The sequence below is a fragment of the Eschscholzia californica genome, unplaced genomic scaffold (assembly GCF_041429995.1).
Source record: "Eschscholzia californica isolate CP2 unplaced genomic scaffold, dmEscCali1.0.p SCAF_5, whole genome shotgun sequence".
In the NCBI taxonomy this organism is placed as follows: Eukaryota; Viridiplantae; Streptophyta; class Magnoliopsida; order Ranunculales; family Papaveraceae; genus Eschscholzia; species Eschscholzia californica.
This window is the reverse complement of record NW_028238472.1, coordinates 2,165,028-2,188,502: the sequence shown is the minus strand read 5'-3', so window position 1 is coordinate 2,188,502 and position 23,475 is coordinate 2,165,028. Positions and strand designations below refer to the sequence as shown.

General features: G+C 35.3%; 4 protein-coding genes across 4 annotated transcripts; 1 reads left to right on the top strand and 3 right to left on the bottom strand.

The window, feature by feature from the left end:
- Positions 1–8,605: 8,605 nt before the first annotated feature.
- LOC147536136 (glutathione transferase GST 23-like) lies at positions 8,606–9,918 on the bottom strand. Its single transcript, XM_086641184.1, has 2 exons — positions 9,583–9,918; positions 8,606–9,094 (listed from the first exon to the last, which is right to left on the bottom strand). The coding sequence occupies exons 1-2, from the start codon at positions 9,889–9,891 to the stop codon at positions 8,762–8,764; spliced, it is 642 nt and encodes a 213-aa protein (XP_086497310.1). The 5' UTR covers positions 9,892–9,918; the 3' UTR covers positions 8,606–8,761.
- A 1,792-nt stretch (positions 9,919–11,710) lies between these two features.
- Positions 11,711–13,248, bottom strand: LOC147536135 (glutathione transferase GST 23-like). Its single transcript, XM_086643626.1, has 2 exons — positions 12,823–13,248; positions 11,711–12,331 (listed from the first exon to the last, which is right to left on the bottom strand). The coding sequence occupies exons 1-2, from the start codon at positions 13,129–13,131 to the stop codon at positions 11,951–11,953; spliced, it is 690 nt and encodes a 229-aa protein (XP_086499752.1). The 5' UTR covers positions 13,132–13,248; the 3' UTR covers positions 11,711–11,950.
- Positions 13,249–14,324: 1,076 nt separating this feature from the next.
- LOC147536134 (uncharacterized) lies at positions 14,325–15,739 on the top strand. The gene is made up of 2 exons (XM_086640196.1): positions 14,325–15,408; positions 15,705–15,739. The coding sequence occupies exons 1-2, from the start codon at positions 14,325–14,327 to the stop codon at positions 15,737–15,739; spliced, it is 1,119 nt and encodes a 372-aa protein (XP_086496322.1).
- Positions 15,740–19,147: 3,408 nt separating this feature from the next.
- Positions 19,148–20,612, bottom strand: LOC147536133 (putative glutathione S-transferase). The gene is made up of 2 exons (XM_086643625.1): positions 20,240–20,612; positions 19,148–19,590 (listed from the first exon to the last, which is right to left on the bottom strand). The coding sequence occupies exons 1-2, from the start codon at positions 20,570–20,572 to the stop codon at positions 19,231–19,233; spliced, it is 693 nt and encodes a 230-aa protein (XP_086499751.1). The 5' UTR covers positions 20,573–20,612; the 3' UTR covers positions 19,148–19,230.
- Positions 20,613–23,475: the final 2,863 nt, after the last annotated feature.

Genomic DNA, 23,475 nt, shown 5'->3' with positions numbered 1-23,475 from the left:
GATAAATATTAGGTTTCAAGTATCCGAATATATTAAAATATTTTTATTTTGATTTTTGACTTTCCACGGAAACTAATTCCGAGGGGGGGAAGGGGGGAAGGAATTAAAAGTGGACTATTTCATGGAAATAGATTCCCTAAGGAATTAAAACCATGGAATTACACTTCGTATCAAACGGTGGAAATACCTATTTCCATGGAAATTCTTTTATTTCCATGGAAATGGGAGATATCAAACACACCCTAAGGAGTTGAGTTCATCTTGAAGAGCTCTCTTTAGGAGACTAGTAAAGTAGGTAGAATCGTCAGAACTATCTTGTTTAAGACATGATATAGCTCTCTTTAGCTGAAAAACTTTAGGAGCATTCGTTTAATGCAAACGATCAAAGAGATTCTTCCGAAAGCGTTATCATCGTATAAATAGAGGATCGTAGAGACGGATCAACCGAACTGATAAGCCAACCGGAAACAAGATCGTTACATCGTCCACATAGATGTAACTCATTAGGATCGATGGGTTTAATGATACTCCCATCAACGAATCCTAGTTTATTTTTGGCTCGTAAAGCTTTGATCATTCCTCGAGACCACGAGGAGTAGTTATCGCCAGCTAGAAGAGGCGTGATTAAAATAGTGGTGGGAGAATCCGAATGATGGACGTCAAACGATCCACCAGAGAGAGGAGGAGTAGCATGAATAACTTCAGAAGTAACATCAGTAGAAGTAATTGTAAAAGAAAAAAATGGCTCTTATACCATGTGAAGAGGTATTAACCTCTTTATGATGTAGAGAAGAGGAACTCGGATGAAGCCGAAAGTGAGAGAGAACCAACTCGGGTGAAGCCGAGAGATAATGGCGGAGAGAGCGTGATCGAGAGAAAGAGGGAGACGTGATCGAGAGAGATGTATCACTTTATTATTTCACTTGGTGTGTGTAATACAATATGTATGGGTTCCTATTTATAGGAATACAAGGAATTAGGGTTTAGAGATAATATCTCTTCTAGTGTTAATCTAATGGTACTTATCTAATTAATATACAACGATCCTAATATAACACAACTCCTCGAGTGACCGTAGGGGTGTTCATTTAGTATCCGAACCGACCAATCCGATCCAAACAGATTTGGATACCGATCCAATAGTATTCCGGATTGGTTCAGATGTTAAAATGGCAAAACCGAGTGTTTTGGATTAGTTTATGGATGTGGTTTACGGATAACCGAACCAAACCATTTATTGCTATTTTTTGTATATTATATATTTTTATATATTATATATATAAATATATATGATGGACAGCTAAGATTTAATAGTTAAGTTAGTTTCATGTTTGTTGATATTGTAGCTTAATGCATGTGTAACAAAAAGTAAATGGCCTGGAGAATTGTAGCTTAATTCAATAGTTAAGTTAGTTCCACGTTTTTTAGTCAAAAGTGCGAAATTTTATATATGATAAAATGTCACAGGTGGTTCGGTTATCCAACCGATCCAAACCGTTCATGTATAGTTCGGATCGGTAACCGAACCAAACCATGAACGGATTGGTTCGGATTTAGATTTGAAAAAACCGAACCATTCGGTTTGGACTTTGGATTGGCCCAAAAAGTCGGTTATCCGACCGATGTTCGCCCCTAAGTGACCGGGTCCACTTGGATTGGCCGAGTGGAGTTGATCGGTTGGACCTCTTAGCAAAGACTCCCAAGGTCGGTTAAACGACAGAAGGCAGATAGATACTATTGATAAAAAAAAAATGAACAACTAAATTGTTGTGAAATACTAATTGCATGAGGTGAGGTATTGTAGCTTTAACATGCTTTCCTATCATCCTCATTTAATGTCATAATGTCATTTACATTAATATATTTTTATTCTTAAATAACCATTTTTTGGTTCAAAGTTGTCACAAAAACAATTCCTTTCGTATGGGGCACACATGTAATGGAAACAAGGGACGGGTCTACATACAGATTAAAGGGGGTCATGGCCCCCCTTGACTTGCTGTAAATTGATTTAGAATTGTTGATTACCCTCTGGTTTATCAGATTAATAACGTTCAAGTCAAACTCATGACACATATGTAGCGTGGTTGAGGTGGTAGAGGTGGATGTGAGAGACCTGAGTTCGAGCACTGGGTAGGCTTATATTTTTTCAAATTTTATAAGGTTTTTGGGTGGCCCCCCTTGATTTCTACTCCTAGTTCCGCCCCTGACGGAAACCCCTTAATTGTGTTGAGGGTTAACTACCTTCCATACTGTGGCATCTTAGGGTATGTTTGAAGTACTGTGGTTGGTGCGGTCGCACTGCTCTATATACATAAATAAATCTGATAAATTGACAGTATAAAATGATTCGAAAATAGAAATATAGCTTAGTTTTTTTTGTTGAAGAAAATATAGCTTAGTTGGTAACAAATACAAAGTCACAAGTTCAATACTCTTGCTCATCAGTTTTTTATTTATATTCTCAACTCATTATTCTCTCAACTCATTATTGTCTCAAACTATTAGTACAACAACGATTAGTTATATATAACAATTAGTCTTAAGTTAGTTTGTGTGTGGTTTTTTCTCAAAAAAATTTAGGTGCAATAGATTTATAGTTTAGAATCATCTCACATAAAAATAACATTTCTAACTTAGTTCATTTTGGAATTTTGCTACATGTATTACTTGGAAAATAACATTATGCATTAACTGATTAACATTATCAGAAAAAGAGCTCCAAATATTATTCGTACCGGACATCCAAATTCTCATTTGCATTACATATAGAATTTATGCCTCAATTCGATATAGGCACTCATACCACATTTAATTTCTAAATGGATGCCACCAAACTCCATAATTTGTCACTTAGAAAAAAGATCCATAATTTGTGAATTTGGACCAAGGCGGTTTTTAGATATTTTCTCTCCTTCAAATCTGAACTAAGGTGGTGTTTCTATATTTTTCTCTTGTTTGAATCTGACTCGATCAAACCATATGAATGTGAGTCATCAAAATCATTCAAATCGGACTCACCTAACTCATCTTGACCCAACTCATCCAACTAACTATCGGACTTAAAAGACCTAGATTCAATCCAAAATAGTCATTCAAACGGATCAAGCAAAACCAACCCTTCTGAAATGGGACTTTTGTCAATTAAGGCTACTGACTCATACATCAAATCCCACTTAAAAAAAGCACTACATAAGCCAATGATTTTGTGACTTGGTGGTTGTTGCTACAATGGTAAGTACAAGCCTATATATTTCATCAAAAAAAAGTACAAGCGTATATTCATATCTATCTTTACAAAATTCATTATTAACTTTATGCCCAAAATTTTATTCTCTCTCCTGTCTTTTTTTCCTCTCATTTTTTTTCAAATTTTAATTTTCTATTTCACAAAAGAAACTTTATTCATAAGAGTATAAGACAAAGAGACATCTCAAACAACTTAATAAAAATAAAATACCATTGTTTCTATTATCTCGTATTTAATTAACTTAATATTAAAAGACTCCAAAGTGAGTTTAAAATCCCCAAAATTAAGAAATTGAGCAACATTGCTAATGTTTTCAAAAAAAACTAAATTTTTGAAAATATATTCATTTTGGTCCCGAGGGCAATTATGAAAAAAGTTGAAAAAAGAATTAGTATTTAGGAACCAAAACGAACTGTCGGACACTTATATGGAGGCCAAAACAGTGAGTTAGTCAAAAATTGGAGGCCAATACAAAATTAATCCACAAAAAAATGTTTATTTCAAGCTATATTCAAATGTTTGTGTGATGTCATATGATTATTTTTCATCCAAAATTCATCTTCTTTACAAAACAAAAATAGAATACAAGAATTTTATCATACTATATCAAGAAATTTTGTAAGAAGAATACCAAATAGATTCATTAATGGCTAAAGATGTTGTTCTCTGGTTATTAATCGATAAGTCGATTTCTCTCTGTCTTGGCTTAATTTAGACAGAGTTTCCTTTCTCTAACTTATAGAGAGATAAACTAATAGGGAATAATGATTAATCAATATTCCTTCTTTCGGACTAACCGAGATAGGTGTTAATGTAGTCGAGGCAAGAATAAATTCTCTTTCCTTAAGACATTTTACACCCCCGTAACAGTACCAAACGTTAGGGTGAATGCCTTCGGGATACAACGACTAACCTTTCAGAATTTTAAGATGGTACTTCTATATTCTGAAAGCGGACGAACCTTTGTCAGTATTATGAGCTCTTGGACTAATGCGGATGATCTTCTAGATGCTTCTGAAATTCAAATTTCACTCGAGACTTCTTTCTTCCTTTTCCAGATATTCTAGTCTAACCAGAACCTCTAGAAAATACTTCTTTAATTAGATATTCTAGGCTAACCAGAACCTCTAATTGTTAGAAGGGAAGAGAAGAAGAGAATGAATTGAATTGATGAAAAATGAAGTGGGTTTGATGGGTTTATATAGGAATTGAATAGGTGTATAGTGTCTTTTGGGTTAAAGAACACTACTGTTCGGAATCAGGGGGTATAACCGAATAAAAGAGGGTCGGTTCATCTTGGGCCGTCAGATCGCGCTGGAAAACGCGGCCAGATCTTGATCCATTAGATCAAGACCGAAGCTGTCCCACAGATGCACTAACTGACCGTTAGATGCTAGCCCGGAGCGTGCCCGAACGCGGAGAGAACGCCAGACGTCAGATCTCGCGCAAATCCGCGCGATGAACGCCCACCGTCCAGATCTGAGCGCGTTCTCTTCGCGCGAATGCCCCCCAACGTGACTTGTCCTCTTTGACAATTTAGTACCTATTTCAACCGATTTTTCGTTCAAACTTTAACCTTGAATTTCTCATTCATCCGGAATCGGATTTGAGTGATTCTTGGCTCTAAATTGTAGAGCTCGACGAGACGAACTCAATGGCGCGTTCCGTTTCTGAGTTTGACGAGTTGGCTCGAGCCAAAATAGGCTCCGATTCCAACAAAAGAAACAATAACATAAAACATACAAAAGAAATGAATAAATAACAGATCTCACTGTAGCTTCCGTTGAAGAGATAAATTTATTTTAAATGATTTTACCGATGAATTGATAGGATTTTTTTCAGAGAAAATAGAAAAAAATTATTCATATTCTAACTTTTTCTTATGTTTGGCAAACAATATAAGAGAAAAAAATGAAATAGGAAAAACAAGAAACAGTCATTTCTTCTCTATGTTTGTAAAGAAAATGATTCTTGAGGAAAAAGTTTCTCAGACTAAACTTTTCCGTAAGCCTTTTCCTTTTTCCAAAGTGGCAAACAAACACAACCCTGGGATTCTTGCTATGCTCTCGTAAGAAAATAAGTGTTGTTAGAGGTGATAGAAAGAAGCTCCTGCAGCATAGGGATTTCCACTTGAGTACTAGGTTTGAAGAGTTCCCATGTATTGAAGATTTTCTTTTAAGGACCACTTCATTTATGAGGATTGGTGGTATTTTCCAGTATAGGGAGATCTTAATTGGACCTTAATGAAATACGTTCTTCCTACTCCTATATATATTTAAAATCCCAAACAACACACATATTTTAATATAGATAAAGTTATCTTATAATAGACCATTTTGTTTAGTTATATCTCCAATATCTCAATTGCAATTGAACTTGCTCAATTAAAAAAAAAATTGCAATTAAACTAACATAAGGTATTTAGATTTTGGAATATAGAAAAGTTATATCTAAAAGATTGTAGTATAACATATTAACCTTGATCGCATAGGAGTCATAAGTGAATCACTTCAACTATAAAAAGAAGATAATAATAATAATACTCCCGTAGAATGTCCACCCTATAGAAGATAAGAATTTAAAAGACTTCCATTAGGGATTCAATAATGAAAAGCAAGGTTCTCGTGACGTACATGAGCCAAAAGAATGAACCATCTGTGAATCAGTTTTGAAATATTAATATCATGAAATTGTAACTTCAATACATTTCATTTATCACAATAATTCAATGCCCTCGATACATATTATTCATATTTTTGTTCCTACTTCTTTATTCGAAATTGTTAACGAAAACAATTTATTTCACATTATACAGATAACAATTTATTTTACATTATACAGATATGCGAGGGGTATCTCCACACCATTCTATCCTCTGTACTGGAAAGCATATAGGGCACTTAGTAAGATATACCATTCGGAGTGACACTTGAAATCCATAGGACGGGACCCCAAGATTATTTGTGAATTTGGATTGAGCCATTGAGGTGGTGTTTCATCTTCTCCTAGTCAGATTTTGTATTGGCTGACTCATCTGAATTATCTTACTCATTTGAATCTTAAATTTGAATTTTTTTTTTCACTCAAATATACCTAAATTAGGCATTCGCACGAATTAGACAAAATCGTTCGGGGTCAAATTTCATATCCGACTTGAGAAAAAAACATGCACAACTACTTAAGCCAATGATTTTCTATGATCGTGCCAGTTTATGGTTATTGTAAACATAGGTCTATATATGCATATTCCAAAAAAAAATGTATATTAAAGATTGGCATTGCAAAAAGAAACACTAACTATGGACTAATTATATTCTTCCTATCCTCTTGTTATATTTTCTCTCTCATTTTCTTCGAATTTCAATTGACTCCCCTCAAAAAGGTTGATGTTTTGGCAAATAAAAAATTTTCCGGGATACAAAATTTTATAAGGTCATTGGTACGAGGTGACAAGTTCAATGCTCTTGCTCATCAGTTTTTTAGTTTATTTTCTCAACTCATTATTGTCTCGAACTATTAGTAAACTAACAATTAGTTATAGATAAGCAATTAGTCTTAAGTTTGTTTGTATGTTTAAGAAGTAGTTATGAAGTTCATTACTTGTTATTTTATTCCTTTTTCATGGAATGAGTAAAGCTCTACGTATGGCTTTTGCTTAAAAATATTTAGGAGCAAAATACATTATGGGTTAACATTATCGGAAAAAGATCTCCGGGTGTTTCTTTTTGCACCAATTCTCAGCAACACTGCAACTCGCATTCTATATACAGCCTATGCCTCAATTAGATATAGGCACCCGAACCACCTTTAACTTCTAAATGTATGCCACCAAACTCCATAATTTGTGAATTTGGACTAAGGCAGTGCTTAGATATTTGCTCTCGCTCGAATCTGAACTAAGGTGGTGTTTCTATATTATATCTCGCTTGAATCTGACTCGCTCGAACCATCTGAATCTGACTCATCAAAAACATCTAAATCCGACTCATCTAACTCATCCAGACCCAACTCATCCGACGAATTATCGGACTTGAAAGACCTAGATTAATCCAAAATAGTTATTCAAAACTTCAACAGATCAAACAAAACCAAAACTTCAAAAGTGAGACTCTTGTCAATTAAGACTTCGACTCGTATATCAAATGTCACTTTTAAAAACACTATATAAGCTAGTGATCTTCCAAGAACATGTGAGTTCTTGGTTGTAGATACGTAAGTAAAGTAAGTACACGCGTATATTCATATGTGTCTTTGCAAAAAAAATTATTTCCTCTCATATGTGGTTTTTCCACTTTTTTCCCCAAATTTTGATGAATCCCTGATAAAAGTCTTCAAAAGTAACCATATTCATAAGACGAAGAGACGTCACAGACAATCTTAATTAATACAAAAAATTTCACTATTTCTATTATCTCGCATCTGCGGAACTTAATATTGGAAGCTCTAAATCATAGCCTTTAAAGATATTCGAATCTATATATGTATAGTGAGTGTACTCTTTTTTTAAAAAAAATAAAGTGAGTGTAATCATACAACTAAATCCTCAATGCTAGAAAATTAAGAAATACTAAAAATAACAGCTTTCATCATCAACAAAATATTTATTTCAATGTTCAACTTTATGAGTTTGTGATGTCATATGATCAATTTTCATCCAAAATTCATCTTTTTTACTGAACAAAAATAGAAAACAAGAATTTAATAATATTAATTTCCACCAAAATTCATCTTTTTTACCCAACAAAAACAGAAAAGAGCCAGTAGGGTGCAAGAGGGTTGATCTATTCAAGATTCTTGTAATATATTTGATAAAATGGATATGTTCTTCCAACAACCAACTCGTGATTGATAGGATTTCAATCTATATCAAGATCTTATGTAATTGGACCCTCTATATATTACAAAAACCCAATCTATTTTAATATAGAAAATCCCATTGAATGATTAACTTGGTAACCCTTGATAGATACTCGTCAAATTATTGAAAAGCTCAACTTTACAAAAGTATTTTATATAAATCATTTCGTTTAGTTATGTCTCCAATACCCCAACTTTACTTGAACTAACACGGCGTATAAGTAAATCACTTCTCAATTATGATGAAGATAAGAATAAGTTTAAATGAGTGTACTCCCCATGAAGTAGACCGAAAGAACATAAGAATTTAAAGACTTCCATTAGGGGTTCAAGAATGCAAGGTTCTTATGACGCAAAAGTATGAACAATTTGTTAATTTGTTTTGCAATACTAACAGCATGAAATCGTGTTAACTTCAATACACTTCATTATCACCATTATTCAATGTCCTCAAACATATTATTCATATTTTTGTTCCTACTCTTTCATTCGAAATTGTAACAAAAACAATTAATTTAACTATATGACACCTTAAGACATTATATCGTACCCTTTAAAGATACTAAATGCTATATGAAAATAGTACTCTGATCACTAAATCTCATATAACGTGTTTGACAGAACAGTTCATGCCCGACCGGTTAACTTCTTTTACTAACGTTTAAGATATATTAAAGTTAAAGCTTCATCGTATTGAGGGAGATTTTCTTTAATAACATCTACTTCTTTGAAATTCTCAGTCCATTGATGCAACCTTGGAAAATTATTAGCATCCACCATTTTTATACCAACCACTTTTTCCATGATTTTTAACCAATGACTCATCCATCCAAAACATATATCAACTAATCCGATCGTCTCTCCCCCGAAAAATTTCTTATCTCCAAGTGCAAGTTCTTCTATCATCTTTAGAGTTTCCATAGTTTCTTTTGCTGCTTTCTCTTGTGCTTCACCAACAGCAGAGAAGAATTCGAAAAAACTGGGTGCCTATAAAAATAAAAGTTGTAACGTAAAACAACGGTAGCTAATTATGGGATAACATAAAATATGACGGTTTTTAGAGAAAACGGATGTTAGAGGATAGATAGGTCGAGAAAATAAAAGGCAAAAAAGTGATGTAATGAGATTGAGATAAAATTGTGATGTTCCATCCCGAAGAGATGACCGTTGATATTCATGTGATTGATACAACTAAATGCCTAAGTATTTTACCGTATTCAATATAATCTACACAAGTTAGCTGAAACTTAAATACAGATGTTTGGTAAGAGGCAGAAACTGATATATCTGCTTCACTAGTGACTAGCCAAGAGCATTTCTGGACTAATTTCTACTCATACAGTTTTGCAGTAAAAGTTAGAACAGAGTTCAAAAGGTGTTAGAAATATTTTACCACGGTTTTTCAGAAATTAGTGTCACTAAAACTGTCGCAAATACTACTCTACTAATAAAAGTAATATGGGATTATTAATCACCTTATCTTCTCCCAATTTGATCCAAAATCGAGCTTGGGCTTTCTCATAATGATCTTTCGGCAACAATGAATTTTCCGGCCACGTTTCTTCTATATATTCAAGAATAACAGTCGACTCGGCGATGGGTTTTCCTCCATGAACGAGGACAGGGACCTTCTTATAAATAGGGTTATATTTTAAGAGTAAGGAACTCTTGTTTGAAAGATCTTCTTCTATATATTCATAGTTTATACCCTTTAGTTTAAGAGCCCAAATAACTCTATAACTAAATGGACTAGGCCCTGCTCCAAACAACTTCACTTCTCCCATTTTTAATTTTTATAGATCAAAATGAAAGTGTTCTTCTGTCTTCTTTTGGTGAATCATCTAAATATATATATCAAACTTTCAAAGTCTTTTTGCTTGGACAATAAGATTCTACAAATGGTCAAAGTCAAAAATCTTGGGCAAGAAAAGGAAACTAGCTACCAAGATGGAGAGAGGCGTGTGGCTCAAAATGAGTCCATATGAAAGGATAATCTCATGGATGAGATATTTTCTTATAGTTGATTGTCTGGTTACCTTTATAAAGGGTACTTTTGTAATAATTTTAGGACTCCCTGTCTCCAATGTGTATTAAGAGAACCTATAAGAAATATGACGACTGAAAATTTTATATGTTTTGACCGAAATTTGTTGTCTTTTTCATTCTACATGGAAAATCTTTTACGACGTGGAACGAGAAACGACCTAAAACCCAAAAAATTAGTGTCACTACCCTAAAGAAAGACGAAAGAAGAATATTTCTTTACTTGAGATCAATATTATCTTCATTATAAATTTTTGTTTAAGTCGATGTCTTCTTTTAAGTCGATGTCCTCGTTTAAGTCGATTGATACCTTCATTTAAGTCGATGTCTTCGTTTAAGTCGAATGACTCTTCTTTCTTGACATCATTAAAAACTTGTAACTAAGACAACAATGATAGTAAACTTATGTATTTGTAGTTTTTGTTATGTTAATGGTGATGTTAATAATAGTGATCGATATTAGGGTTGAATTGTTTATATCAGACAAAACTATATTTAGGAATAAAATATTAAATTTATTATTCTATATTGTCAGCAGGTTTATGTTATTTTGATAGCAGGTCTATAATGTCAATTATGTAATTGCAGCAACAGCGGAAAACAGGAAAAAAAACGATTGAGAAAAACGAAAACTATTTTCGACGGAATAGAGACCGTAGGAAATACTTTGAACAATATTTCCGACGGATTTTGGTGAAACAACCCTTTGTACATAGACCCAGTTTGGTTGTTTTGAATAGGTTTTTGCCGACAAGCTTTTCCAGGTGAGCCGTCGATATTTTTTCTGACGGACAACATCTTCGAAAAAGATATTTGTTTCGCTCTTATTTACGACCAGTTTACGACAGCCTGGCCAGGTCGAGGAAGACCTTTCCGATGATTTTTTTTTCTCTATTTTCGACGGTTTTTTCTCTATTTGTTTCGCCTATATTCATTTTTTCTCGATTTCCATGTTTTCCGCCTATTTATTTTGAAACATTAAATGATCCTAGTAACCTTTCCTTAAACTAATTTAGTAAAGGAACACCGCGTAAATAAACTCACCAAATATATACTCTTCCTATACCAAAGAGCTTAAGTTAATTGAAAGTTATGTAATAAAATCTTGGAAGGTTTATATGTATAATAAAAAGTTAAAGAGACAATGGGTCCTTGATTCTACAGCCTTATTTAGCTGATAGACACTCATCATGATATACCAATGGGAATGACACTTGAAATCCGACCAAACTTCAGAATTGTTTGTGAATTTGGATTAAGGTGGGGTTTCGCCTTCTCGTACTCCGTATTTGTACCGTCTGACTCATTTGAATTGTTGCACTCAAATTCACCTAAACAGATTCAGGGTCAGATTTCATATCTGACTTGGGAAAAAAAAACATACACAACCTAAGCCAAGATTTTATATCATGTGAATTCAAATTTTATATGCATATCCAAGATTGGCATTACAAAACCAAACACTAACTGTGAGCTAATTATATTCTCCCTATCCTCTTGTTGTATTTTCTCTCTCATTCTTCAAATTTCAATTGACCTCCATCTATAAAAGTATAACCATTTGAAAAAAAAAAACTTTATTTTCTAAGAGAAAAAGACCGTCTGTGACGATCTTTATTACATAAAGATACTAGTATTTCCATTCTCAAACTAACTTGATACCTTAAGACATTAATTATATCGTGCCCTTCAAAGATACTAAATGCTATATGTATATATAATGAAGATAGTACTCTGATAACTAAATCTCATACAACGTGTTTGACAAAACTATTCGTGCCCGATTAACTTAACATCCATCTAAGTATGAGTGTGGTGGCCAGTGGGAGATGCCATTACAATAAACTTCTCTCGCTGACGTTCAAGATATATTAAAGCTTCATCATATTGAGGGAGATTTTCTTTAATCACATCTACTTCTTTGAAATTTTCAGTCCATTGATGCAACCTAGGAAGAGTATTAGCATCCACCATTTTTATACCAACCACTTCTTCCATGATTTTTAACCAATGACTCATCCATCCAAAACATATATCAACTAACCCGATCGTCTCTCCCCCGAAAAATTTCTTATCTCCAAGTGCAAGTTCTTCTATCATCTTCAGAGTTTCCATAGTTTCTTTTGTTGCTTTCTCTTGTGCTTCACCAACATTTGAGAAGAATCCAAAAAAACTGGGTGCCTATAAAAATACAAATTGTAACGTAAGAAACTGTAGCTAATTATACGTCGAGAAAAGAAAAGGCGAAAAAAGATGATGTAACCAGATTGAGATAAAATTGTGATGTTCCATCCCGAAGAGATGACCGCTGATATTCATGTGATTGATACAACTGAATGTCTGAGCATTTTACCGTATTCAATGGAATCTACACAAGTTAGTTGCAACTTGAATACCGATGTTCGATAACAGGCTGCTTCACTAGTGACTAGCCAAGAGCATTTTTTGACTAATTTCTACTTATACAGTTTTGCAGTAAAAGTTAGAACAAAGTTCAAAAGATGTAATAAATATTTCCTTATCACTAAAACACTGACAAATTGTTTAACAAAAAAAAACAGTGACAAATTGAACTATTATTCAACTATTTTACCACGGTTTTTTAAAAATTATTCATTAAAACCGTCGCGAATACTACCTAGTAATGAAAGTAATATGAGATTATTAATCACCTTATCTTCTCCCAATTTGATCCAAAATCGAGCTTGGGCTTTCTCATAAGGATCTTTCGGCAACAATGAATTTTCCGGCCACGTTTCTTCGATATATTCAAGAATAACAGTGGATTCGGCGATGGGTTTTCCTCCATGAACAAGGACAGGGATCTTCTTATAAATAGGGTTGTATTGTAAGAGTAAGGAACTCTTGTTTGAAAGATCTTCTTCTATATATTCATAGTTAATACCCTTTAATTTAAGAGCCCAAATAACTCTATAACTAAATGGACTAGGCCAAGCTCCAAACAACTTCACTTCTCCCATTTTTAGATCAAAATGATAGTTTTCTTCTATCTTCTTTTGGTGAATTATCTAGATATATAAATCAAACTTTTCCAAGTCTTTTGCTTGGGCAATAAGATTCTACAAATGGTCAAAGTCAAAAATCTTGGGCAAGAATAGAAAGCTAGCTACCAAGATGGAGAGAGGGATATTTAACAAAAAAAAAAAGATGGAGAGAGGGAGGGAGGTGTGTGGCTCAAAATGAGTCAAATTTTATATGCATACACCATTTTTGTTATCCGGGACAAATCTACTCGACTTTGGACAAAAATATTACAAGTATCCCTTCCTATAACAAAAATGAAATTTTCGTAATATAACATACACTTCTTATTTGGATATAGGCGTCTTTTGACTCTGAAATTGGATTAAATGGGTTTTTTTGTCTCATCGAAACTTATTTATTTGGTTCATCTTACGCTAAACTTTGAATCTCCTTATCTACATGGATCTAAAATCAACATAAATAACTATCCATACGATTCAAGCATCCCAAGTCTCACGCGAATAAGTATTTAGAAATTTGACTCTCGAATCAATTTAGGCTTTGACTTAGATTTCATATCTGACTTAAAAAAACTACTTAAACTCATATTTTTTTACATGGATTATGTCAATTTCTGGGGTTCTCTGGACTTCAAAACCACCTCCAAATTCCTAGTCGACCAGCCACTCCAATTACTTCCCCGGTCGAGCTCTCTGATCATCTTTCCTGGTTACACATTCCGATCATTTTTTTAGGTGAATCCTCTTCCCTCCTCCCCTTTCCTCTTGATCTGAATCATTACATAAAATTTGAAGTTTGGTCTTTTCGGGCCATGGTTAGTATTAAGGGCACCCACATGAGATACCCAGCTGCCCAAACCGAGAAGCCCACAAGGAGAACCGAACAGCCCTATCTCATTCACTCAACTCGGTCAACCCTAGTATCTCTACTTGATAAGTTTTGTTATGATTTTATGTAAACCAAATGTATCCCTACTTACCCTAATTGTAAACCTATATATACTTGTTAGATATGAATACAAAGTACAGAGAAAATCTAACTCTAATCTTCTTCTTCTTCTTCTTCATTCATTTTGATTGTTACTTAGTTTATTTTGATTATTACTTAAAGGCTTATTGCCTTTCACATGGTATAAGAGCCTGGTATTTCAAATTTTTTTTTTTCAACTATGTCTTCTACTACCGATACCATCACTCAATCCGCTGTCCAAAACAATCAAGTATTCGATGTTCATCATTCGGATTCACCCACGACTGTTTTGATCACACCACCTCTCACCGGAGATAACTATGCCTCCTGGTCTCGTGGTATGACTAAAGCGCTTCGAGCCAAGGATAAACTTGGTTTCGTCGATGGAACCATTGTCAAACCAACTTCTCCTGCAGAATTACATTCGTGGGAACGATGCAACGATCTCGTTGCAAGTTGGATTGTCAACTCAGTGGCTCCAGATATTCAATCATCCATCCTTTATGACGAATCTGCAGTCGAGACTTGGAAAAACCTTTATGAGCGTTTTTTTCAGACTAACGCTCCTAAAGTTTTTCAACTCAAAAGAGCAATCTCGTCCTTGAAACAAGAAGGACTCGACGTGTCTACCTATTTTACTCAATTGAAGTCTCTTCAAGACGAACTTCAATCCCTCACAACCGTCGAACCATGCATTTGTACACATGGTAAGTCCCTTCTTGATCGGCTAAACCAAGATCGCGCCATGGAGTTCCTTCAAGGACTCCATGATCGATTTTCTGCGATTCGGAGTCAAATATTCCTAATGGATCCGTTCCCGTCTACATTACGTATACACTCTCTTGTCAAACAAGAGGAAGTTCAACAGAATATTGTGAACGCGAACTCCGTTAACAGTGAGGCAGCAACTCTTGCCGTTAGTAATGGTCCCCGATTGGATTCTTCACGTCCAAAGAGATCACGTCCTTATTGTGATTACTGTCATCAACTTGGACATGTTAAAGCTACATGTTACCAACTCAATGGGTATCCTTCTCGGTCCACACCAAATTCTCGTCCTCGAGGGCGCCCAAATAACCGAGAAGCTCACCAAACTAATCCATTTGCTGCTGCCTCCATAGTTCCTGACTTGGAACAGATTCAAACTCATCAGGGAGCGCCCCTAGCAACATCTCTCACCAAAGAACAGTACCAGGGCCTCATCTCACTACTGGACCAGTCCCGACCTGCTGCAGGCACCCCCCAAACAGCAGCTCCATCAACCGAACCGATCAACTTAACAGGTACGTCTTTTACTAATTATTCTTGGGTAGTCGACTCCGGGGCAGCGAAACATATTTGTTCATCTCTATCTCGTTTTGATTCTTATATTAAAGCCCCTACCGACTACTTTGTACGCCTTCCGGATGGGACTCGTATTCGAGTTCTTCATGTTGGATCAATTTCTTTTTCCAATTCTTTTATTCTTCACAATGTATTACATGTACCGGATTTCAAAATCAACTTAATATCGGTTTCTCAAATTACTACTTCTTTAAATTGTGAAGTAACGTTTAATTCTACCTCGTGTGTCTTTCAGGACCTCTCGACGGAAACAACGATTGGACTTGGTGATCGATCGGATGGACTCTATTTCCTTCGCACGGACCCTAGGATTTGCTCGCTTTCTTGTTTTTCTAGTTTAGGAAGTAACGTTTCTTTCAATGTTTGGCATTGGCGATTGGGTCATCCATCGCTTTCTAGATTTAAATATTTAATTTCTACTATTCCTTGTATGAAATTTGTTTCAGTTATTAATAAACCGTGCGATGTTTGTCCTATGTCTAAATTTAAACGATTACCATTTCCAACTAGTACTTCTACCTCCTCTCGTCCTTTTCAACTTCTCCACGCCGATCTATGGGGACCCTTTTCCGTTCTTTCCAATTCCGGATGTCGATATTTTTTGACGATAGTTGACGACTATTCAAGGTGTACATGGTTGTTTTTACTTCCTAATAAATCGGATACAACTAAATACATCACAAACTTCACTAAATATGTTTCCACTCAATTCAACACAACCATCTCTACTTTCAAATCCGGAAACGGTTCTATTTTGATTCCAAAAATTCAAACATTCCGTTCCGATAACGGTACGGAATTTATGAATCACGAATTGCAAAAATGGTTTCAAACAAACGGTATTCATCACCAAACTAGTTGCGCCTACACTCCTCAACAAAATGGAGTTGTAGAACGCAAACATAGACATATTTTGGAAGTAGCACGGTCCCTTCGATTACAAGCCCATCTCCCTCTCTCCTTTTGGGGAGAATGTGTTCTCACGGCCGTCTACCTTATAAACAAATTACCGACTCCGGTATTACAAGGGAAATCCCCACATGAAAAATTATTAGGATGTCCTCCTACTTTTACCAACCTTAGAGTGTTCGGTTGTTTATGTTATTTTCGTCATACCACCGTTAAAACTAAATTGGACTCACGAGCTTCACCCGGAATTTTCGTGGGATACCCTCATGGTCAAAAGGGCTTTCGTGTATACGACCTCACCACTCGAAAAATTATCACATCTCGAGACGTCTTATTCCATGAAGACCGATTTCCGATGTCCACAATCCCGCCTACTCAAAGGCGTCAGTTCTTGTCAATAGTGGACAATGGAACCTTTGCCTTTCCACAAAGTTCCCAACCTAACGCCTCTTCCTGGACTAACCCGAACTCCCTAACTTCGGCCAGGAACATTTTGGATCAGTCCGCTACAGGCACCTCCTGGACTAACCCGAACTCCCTGACTTCGGCCAGGAACACTTTAGATCAGTCCGCTACAGGCACCCCTGTGTCTTTGGACGAACCGGTTCCATTCACTGGGCCGGAACGTTCTGTTCTCACTCCAGTCGAGGAGTGCCCTGAAAGTCCAACAGACTTGGACACCCTTCCTGATCCGACAGTACCCACTGCCCGACCATCACGCTCTAGGCGACCACCAGCCCATCTTTCCGATTACGTATGTCACTCCTCTCCTTTTATGGACCCGTCACCTAATGTCCCTTATCCTCTCACTAATTTCATGTCTTTCGATGCTTTCTCTACTTCGCATCAAGTCTTCCTTACATCCGTTCTTTCAAATAAAGAACCTTCTTCTTTTTCCCAAGCCATGCAATCTCCTCAATGGAGAGAGGCAATGTCTAAAGAAATATCGGCTTTAGAATCTAACAACACTTGGTCCATTGTTGACCTACCTTCTGGTAAGCGACCCATTGGATGCAAATGGGTTTACAAAATTAAGTTTCGGTCTGACGGGTCAATCGAGCGATACAAAGCTCGACTAGTTGCCAAAGGATATACCCAAATTGAAGGTCTTGATTATCACGACACTTTTGCTCCCGTCGCTAAATTAGTCACAGTTCGAATTCTTCTCTCTATTGCCGCAATTCAAGGTTGGACCCTTCACCAACTTGATGTCAATAATGCGTTCCTTCAAGGAGACCTCGATGAAGAGGTTTTTATGAAACTTCCACCTGGTTTTTCCAAACAGGGGGAGTCTAAGGTCTGCCGCCTAAACAAATCTCTTTATGGTCTCAAACAGGCCTCCAGACAATGGTTCTCAAAATTCTCGTCCGTCCTTCTCAAGAAAGGTTTCACACAATCTCTTTCTGATTATTCTCTCTTTTCCTTCCATTCTTCTTCCACTTCTCTTTACGTCCTAGTCTATGTCGACGATATCATTATTACCGGTAACAACGATTCCGCCATTTCCGACCTAAAATCTTTTCTTGACAATACCTTTTCCCTCAAAGATCTCGGTCGACTTCAATATTTCCTGGGTATTGAAGTTTCTAGATCTTCGAAAGGCATATTTTTGTGCCAACGAAAATACGCCTTAGATATTCTTTCTGATTCTGGGCTAACCGCTTCTCGACCATCTTCCTTCCCGATGGAGCAGAAACTCCGCCTTAGCCCCACAGATGGAGAACCTATCCCTGATCCATCCACATATCGACGACTGATTGGACGCTTACTTTATTTAACTGTCACTCGTCCCGATATTTGCTATGCAGTAAATAATCTGAGCCAATTTTTACAAAATCCCACAAATATTCACTTAGAAGCTGCCCATAGAATCCTTCGATATCTCAAAGGGTCACTCAATCATGGAATTTTTCTTTCTGCAACTAGTTCCTTACATATCTCGGGTTTCTGTGACTCTGATTGGGCTGGTTGCCCCACTACTCGACGATCCACAACTGGATACTTTACCATGCTTGGTTCAAGTCCATTATCATGGAAATCTAAGAAACAACCCACGGTTGCTAAGTCATCTGCCGAAGCCGAGTACAGAGCTCTGGCCAATCTTACCTGTGAACTTCAATGGATCAAATCACTTCTTCGTGATCTATGTATAAATCATTCTTCCCCAATGTCTGTTTATCGTGATAATCGTGCAGCACTTCATATTGCTGACAACCCAGTTTTTCACGAACGAACAAAGCACATTGAAATCGACTGCCATTTTGTTCGTGAAAAGATTAAAGACAATACCATAGCTCCCCGCTTCACACCAACAGCTGACCAACTAGCAGATATCTTTACAAAGCCGCTTGGTGGTAATGCCTTCAAGAAGACGATTGGCAAGTTGGGCATCATTTCTATTTCAGCTCCAACTTGAGGGGGAGTATTAAGGGCACCCACATGAGATACCCAGCTGCCCAAACCGAGAAGCCCACAAGGAGAACCGAACAGCCCTATCTCACTCACTCAACTCGGTCAACCCTAGTATCTCTACTTGATAAGTTTTGTTATGATTTTATGTAAACCAAATGTATCCCTACTTACCCTAATTGTAAACCTATATATACTTGTTAGATATGAATACAAAGTACAGAGAAAATCTAACTCTAATCTTCTTCTTCTTCTTCATTCATTTTGATTGTTACTTAGTTTATTTTAATTATTACTTAAAGGCTTATTGCCTTTCACAGTTAGTTCCCACATTCGGCCTAAGCAGCGTAACAGTGGTTATTACTACAACATAAGATTCATTCATGACACTTTATTTTCAATCTGTATGTGCAAATACAAATACAAATTAAACCTTAGATAATTCATTTTGATGGTGATAGAAGAGCTAATCTTCTACCTTTAAAAAAGGCCACCAACTTATCATGATTTGGGAGGGTATCTTTGATTATAGGAACTTCTTTAAACCTCTTAATCCATGAACACAAGTGAGGGAAACTATGAGCTTCAACTAACTTCACTTCAATTACATCTTCAATGGCTTCCAACCAGTGAAATACAATTCCAATGGCTAAGTCTACTAATCCGATATTGTCCCCGCCAAAGAATTTCTTCTCACCAAGTCCTCCATGTTCTTCAATGGTTTTAAGCATTTCCAAGGTTTCTTTTATGGCCTTCTCTTGTTCTTCCCCGGTTGTACGGAAGCCCGCCCAAACAGATACACTCTAACCATGCACGAAAAAAATAATATTTGAGATGAAAAAAAGTTATTAGCATAGCAAATATATAAAGATTTCGAGACAGTTTAATTTATACTTAGTTTGTCTATTGCTTTTCGAATTTATAGTATGTTGTTATAAAACATAACCGAACAAAATATGTGTTAATACTGAATTACTGATCAACTCCATTTGAAGTCAACCATTTAATTTGCTATGGATGGGGAAATGAAATTTTAGCACATACTTGCAAGGAACAAACTAACATATTCTTGGGAAAGAGGGGGAGAAATTTGGGCATATTTTGATTTAGCTATAATTTTGGTCAAACTAAATTTAAAAGGTCAAGTTTTTGTTCCAATTTGATTTTGGTCAAAGGAGGCGAGTCTCCTATCATAATACTTCCATATTTTTGACCTTCCACCAATATTTCCATCCTAATATTGAACAAAGAAAAACAATTTATCAACCTTAATCTGAAGTTGTGATATGTAATTTCAAACTAATAGTCGTAAATCTTTATCTGACACAGTTGAAAATCTAAACAAATTTTCTTGTACTTGTAAAGAATAAATTGTATATATGGTCACTAAATTGTTTTTCCTTTTAGAACAACTCAACAACACTAATTCAATTTAAATGACATATTACTTACCTTATCCTCAATAAATTTAGTCCAAAACCGAGCAACCGATCTCTCATAAGGGTCAATAGGTAAGAATGAATTCTCTGGCCAAGTCTCGTCGATATATTGGATAATGACCATTGATTCTGCTATTGGTTTTCCGCCATGAACAAGAACTGGTATTTTCTTGTGAACGGGGTTGTACTGTAAAAGCAATGGACTCTTGTTTGAGAGATCTTCCTTGATGAATCCATATTTTACACCCTTTAGTTTTAGAGCACATTCAACTCTGCAACTAAAAGGACTTGCCCACACTCCAAATAACTTCACTTCTTCCATTATTAAGTTTTGATATTTAGACATTGAGTATGTAGTTGTATATATACATATAGTACATTGCTTGAGTCCCAATCTTTATAAACTTATTTTAAACAATTATTATATCTTTTTAATATACGATGGAAGTATAATTTCCATGAGTAGTTATTAGTCTTTTTCATAACATTATCCTTTGAATTATAATCCGATTGTGTCATGCCTGACATAACTTGATTTATGATTGGAAAATAGCTTTGTGTGGGCACAGATACTCGTGGCCAACAGTATGGTTTTCTTCAAATGCGAACAATAGAAAAAAAAATTATTATATTTGTAATAGTAAGCATTATAGGAGAAAATCATATTATAATTCCGCTACCTTATTACTTGTATCACCCATTTTTTGTTATATAGTTTCTTCTTCCAAATTAATGCATTCATGCAAACACCAACTCTAATTCATTTTCTCTCTTCGATATACTTTTCTATTTTTCTTCTTTAACTAGATCTTTGTCACTTAAAAACAAGTAACATGAGCAAAAAGAGCTCCCTATAAGATTTTCCTGCTTCACCTAAGTGCTCCCAATATCATGGGGGCACCATTGAAAATTTTGATGAGAAGCTTATAAACTCCTATGATTCAAAGCATTTTTATAAAGACTAAACCAATTACAATGACTTTTGTAAAGAATGGAGGGTCAAAATCAATTTCGCATTTTAACTCAAAATTAACATAATCATAAACCGTTATATCTCAATTTCTACGCATAATTAACACAATCATAATTAGAGCTAGATATGTACAATATTTCATTAGTTATATAAAGTTTTAGGTATAAAACAAAAGCCATGAAAATCAAGGAGCCATAAACTAAATATCTTTTCAGTTATAATGTAATTATGATAATAAAAACAATAATATCAATACCGATAAAAAGAATGAAAATAAAAACATCTCAGAACTCGATCATGCCAAAATTAAAGTAACAGAAATAAATGTAGAAATGGGTATCTAAGACGCGAAATTAAAGATCTTTGATTAGGAGTTTAACAACAAAAAACAGTGTTGGCATGACAAATGATAAAACAATGAACAATTTGTTTGTTGGTTTTGAAGTACTAAAGACATGAAGATTATAGCTTTAATGTATTTTTCCAATTATTTCTCATTTTTTACATGGACTCAAATAGTCCTTAAATTCAATGTAGACCATGAATGGATACATGAATTGAATGAGTAAATGCACAGCCAACTTGGAGAACAGGTAATATCTGATTGGATAATTGGATCTCTAACAACCGTCCGCCCATACCCAACACCAGAATTGTAGACCTTACGCGGGTTAGTCAACTGATAATCGATAATGAATGGAATGCCAATGTTATTAATTATTGCTTTTCCACTGATATCAAAAATGCTATTATGAGTATTAACTTGCAGGTGGATAACGAGGATACAGCTAAATGGTATCTGAGTAAATAATGAAACTACACGATTAAATCCATGTACCATTACCTCAGAACCAATAGAAATGAGTATAGTAACGAATTTACGGAATGGAACCATATTTGGAATCTTAACACGATACCAAGAATAAAATTATTTCTATGGAAATAATGCACAAATAGCCTTCCCGTGAGGGATAAAATAGGCAAATTTATTGTAAATGTATTTTCTTGTATTAATTGTGATGCGAATGAAATTATGGATCATACTCTGCTACAGTCTCACTATGCCAAAGTAATTTGGTTAAACAATGGATTCTTCTTTGGGTGGATCTAGATGAGGAAATTACTAACTTTTATGCTAAAATACTATGATTTATCTGGAAAGCTATCTAAAAAACAATATCCCTTACAGACGATTCATATTACTATTGCTTCGTCAACAGTACCAGTTAAGATGACCACTAAAGTTCAAGAACCAAAGCAACACCAATGGAGCCCTCCATCGACACCATTTCTCAAAATCAACACTGACGCCTCCTTCACTAACCTATCAGAGTCGGCAGGAATTGAATGTGTTATTTACGATACTCAAGCCAACTTTATATCAGCACTTGTAGACTCAGCCAGAGGCCAAAACGCAGAAAAATGTGAATGTTTAGCTAAGTGTGGTCTTCTTTGGGCGATCAATCTCAAAACCACACATGTTCTTATCGAGAGCGACAACCTCAATATTATAAAGTTCTTGGAAGATCAAAGTTACACAACGCAATGACAACCCAGAAAACACTTAACCAAAATCCTACACTTGAAGAATCAATTCACCGACTCCAAGTTCTCCTACACTCCTAGATTGGATGATTCGATAGCAGATGCGGTGGCCAAATGGGAAAGAAAACATCACCAAAGGAAGATCTGGAACGTCCTTCTCTATTTTATTTCTAGTATTGTGTAGTTGTTTGCTAGCTTGTAATTCTCAACAACAACAAAAAGAACTTGGAGAACAGTTTTTATCTCCTATTACCATTATTCAATGTATTTATTATGTACTACTCATTTTTCATTTCCCAACAAATAAAGACTTGTTTGCAACAAAAAAAAACTAATAAAGACTTGTGGACTAACTCACTAACACAATTATATAGAGCAATATTTCCCAAGCAAATAAAAACATGATAATGTCTTTGTAAGTTTTCAACAAAAACAGCAAAAAAAATGTCTTTGTAAGGGGGGTTATTTTACATGGCCTCGAGAGTCATTCATTATTACATGATATTATTGATACAACATGAATATACTACAACATGAACTTAATGAGCTCAATAATTACCTTTATAAATATATCTTAAGTTCTAAAGGTCATACAAAACAAAAACCCTCAAGGTCATCTTATGAGGCAAGAGAGTCATCTATTCATACTTCTACCTTATTTATACCGAGTTCAATTAATCATAGATTTCCATTTGCATATGAATCAAGTTGGGACCATTGGCATGCGGAGT